At 41.4% G+C, this 1,258-nt stretch overlaps 1 protein-coding gene across 1 annotated transcript; it reads left to right on the top strand.

Annotated features, from left to right (window-relative positions):
- Nucleotides 1-3: 3 nt before the first annotated feature.
- On the top strand, nucleotides 4-1,254 carry LOC117107115 (fibropellin-1-like; the record flags this gene model as incomplete). Its single annotated transcript, XM_033248677.1, has 1 exon — nucleotides 4-1,254. A coding segment is annotated over one exon (1,251 nt), but the record flags the coding sequence as incomplete, so codon positions are not given.
- Nucleotides 1,255-1,258: the final 4 nt, after the last annotated feature.

Raw genomic sequence — 1,258 nt, 5'->3', positions numbered from 1 at the left:
GGAACATGCCTAGATGCTGTGAACAATTATTCCTGTGTGTGTCTTGACGGTTATGAGGGCTATGATTGTGAAGTGGAGATAGATGAATGTCTCTCATCACCCTGTATGAATAATGGAACATGCCTAGATGCTGTGAACAACTATTCCTGTGTGTGTCTTGACGGTTTTGAGGGTTTTGACTGTGAAGTGGAGATAGATGAATGTCTCTTGTCACCCTGCATGAATAATGGAACATGCCTAGATGCTGTGAACAATTATTCCTGTGTGTGTCCTGATGGTTATGAGGGTTCTGACTGTGAAGTAGAGATAGATGAATGTCTTTCGTCACCCTGCATGAATAATGGAACATGCCTAGATACAGTCAACAACTATTCCTGTGTTTGTCTTGATGGTTATGAGGGTTTTGACTGTGAAGTGGAGATAGATGAATGTCTCTCATCACCCTGCATGAATAATGGAACATGCCTAGATACAGTCAACAACTATTCCTGTGTGTGTCTTGATGGTTTTGAGGGTTTTGACTGTGAAGTGGAGATAGATGAATGTCTCTTGTCACCCTGTATGAATAATGGAACATGCCTAGATGCTGTGAACAATTATTCTTGTGTGTGTCTTGACGGTTATGAGGGTTTTGACTGTGAAGTGGAGATAGATGAATGTCTCTTGTCACCCTGCATGAATAATGGAACATGCCTAGATGCTGTCAACAATTATTCCTGTGTGTGTCTTGATGGTTTTGAGGGTTTTGACTGTGAAGTGGAGATAGATGAATGTCTCTTGTCACCTTGCATGAATAATGGAACATGCCTAGATGTTGTGAACAACTATTTCTGTGTGTGTCTTGACGGTTACGAGGGGTATGACTGTGAACTGGATATAGATGAATGTCTCTTATCACCCTGCATGAATAATGGAACATGCCTAGATGCTGTCAACAGCTATTCCTGTGTGTGTCCTGATGGTTATGTGGGTTTTGACTGTGAAGTGGAGATAGATGAATGTCTCTTATCACCCTGCATGAATAGTGGAACATGTCTAGATTCTGTCAACAACTATTCCTGTGTGTGTCTTGATGGTTTTGAGGGTTTTGACTGTGAAGTGGAGATAGATGAATGTCTCTCATCACCCTGCATGAATAATGGAACATGCCTAGATACAGTCAACAACTATTCCTGTGTGTGTCTTGATGGTTATGAGGGTTTTGACTGTGAAGTGGAGATAGATGAATGTCTCTTGTCACCCTGCATGAATAATGGAA

The sequence above is a fragment of the Anneissia japonica genome, unplaced genomic scaffold (assembly GCF_011630105.1).
Source record: "Anneissia japonica isolate Jap-2015-1 unplaced genomic scaffold, ASM1163010v1 scaffold41375_len1277_cov91, whole genome shotgun sequence".
NCBI classification, from domain to species: domain Eukaryota; kingdom Metazoa; phylum Echinodermata; class Crinoidea; order Comatulida; family Comatulidae; genus Anneissia; species Anneissia japonica.
The sequence above is the reverse complement of the archived record's forward strand: the minus strand, read 5'-3'. Positions and strand labels throughout refer to the sequence as shown.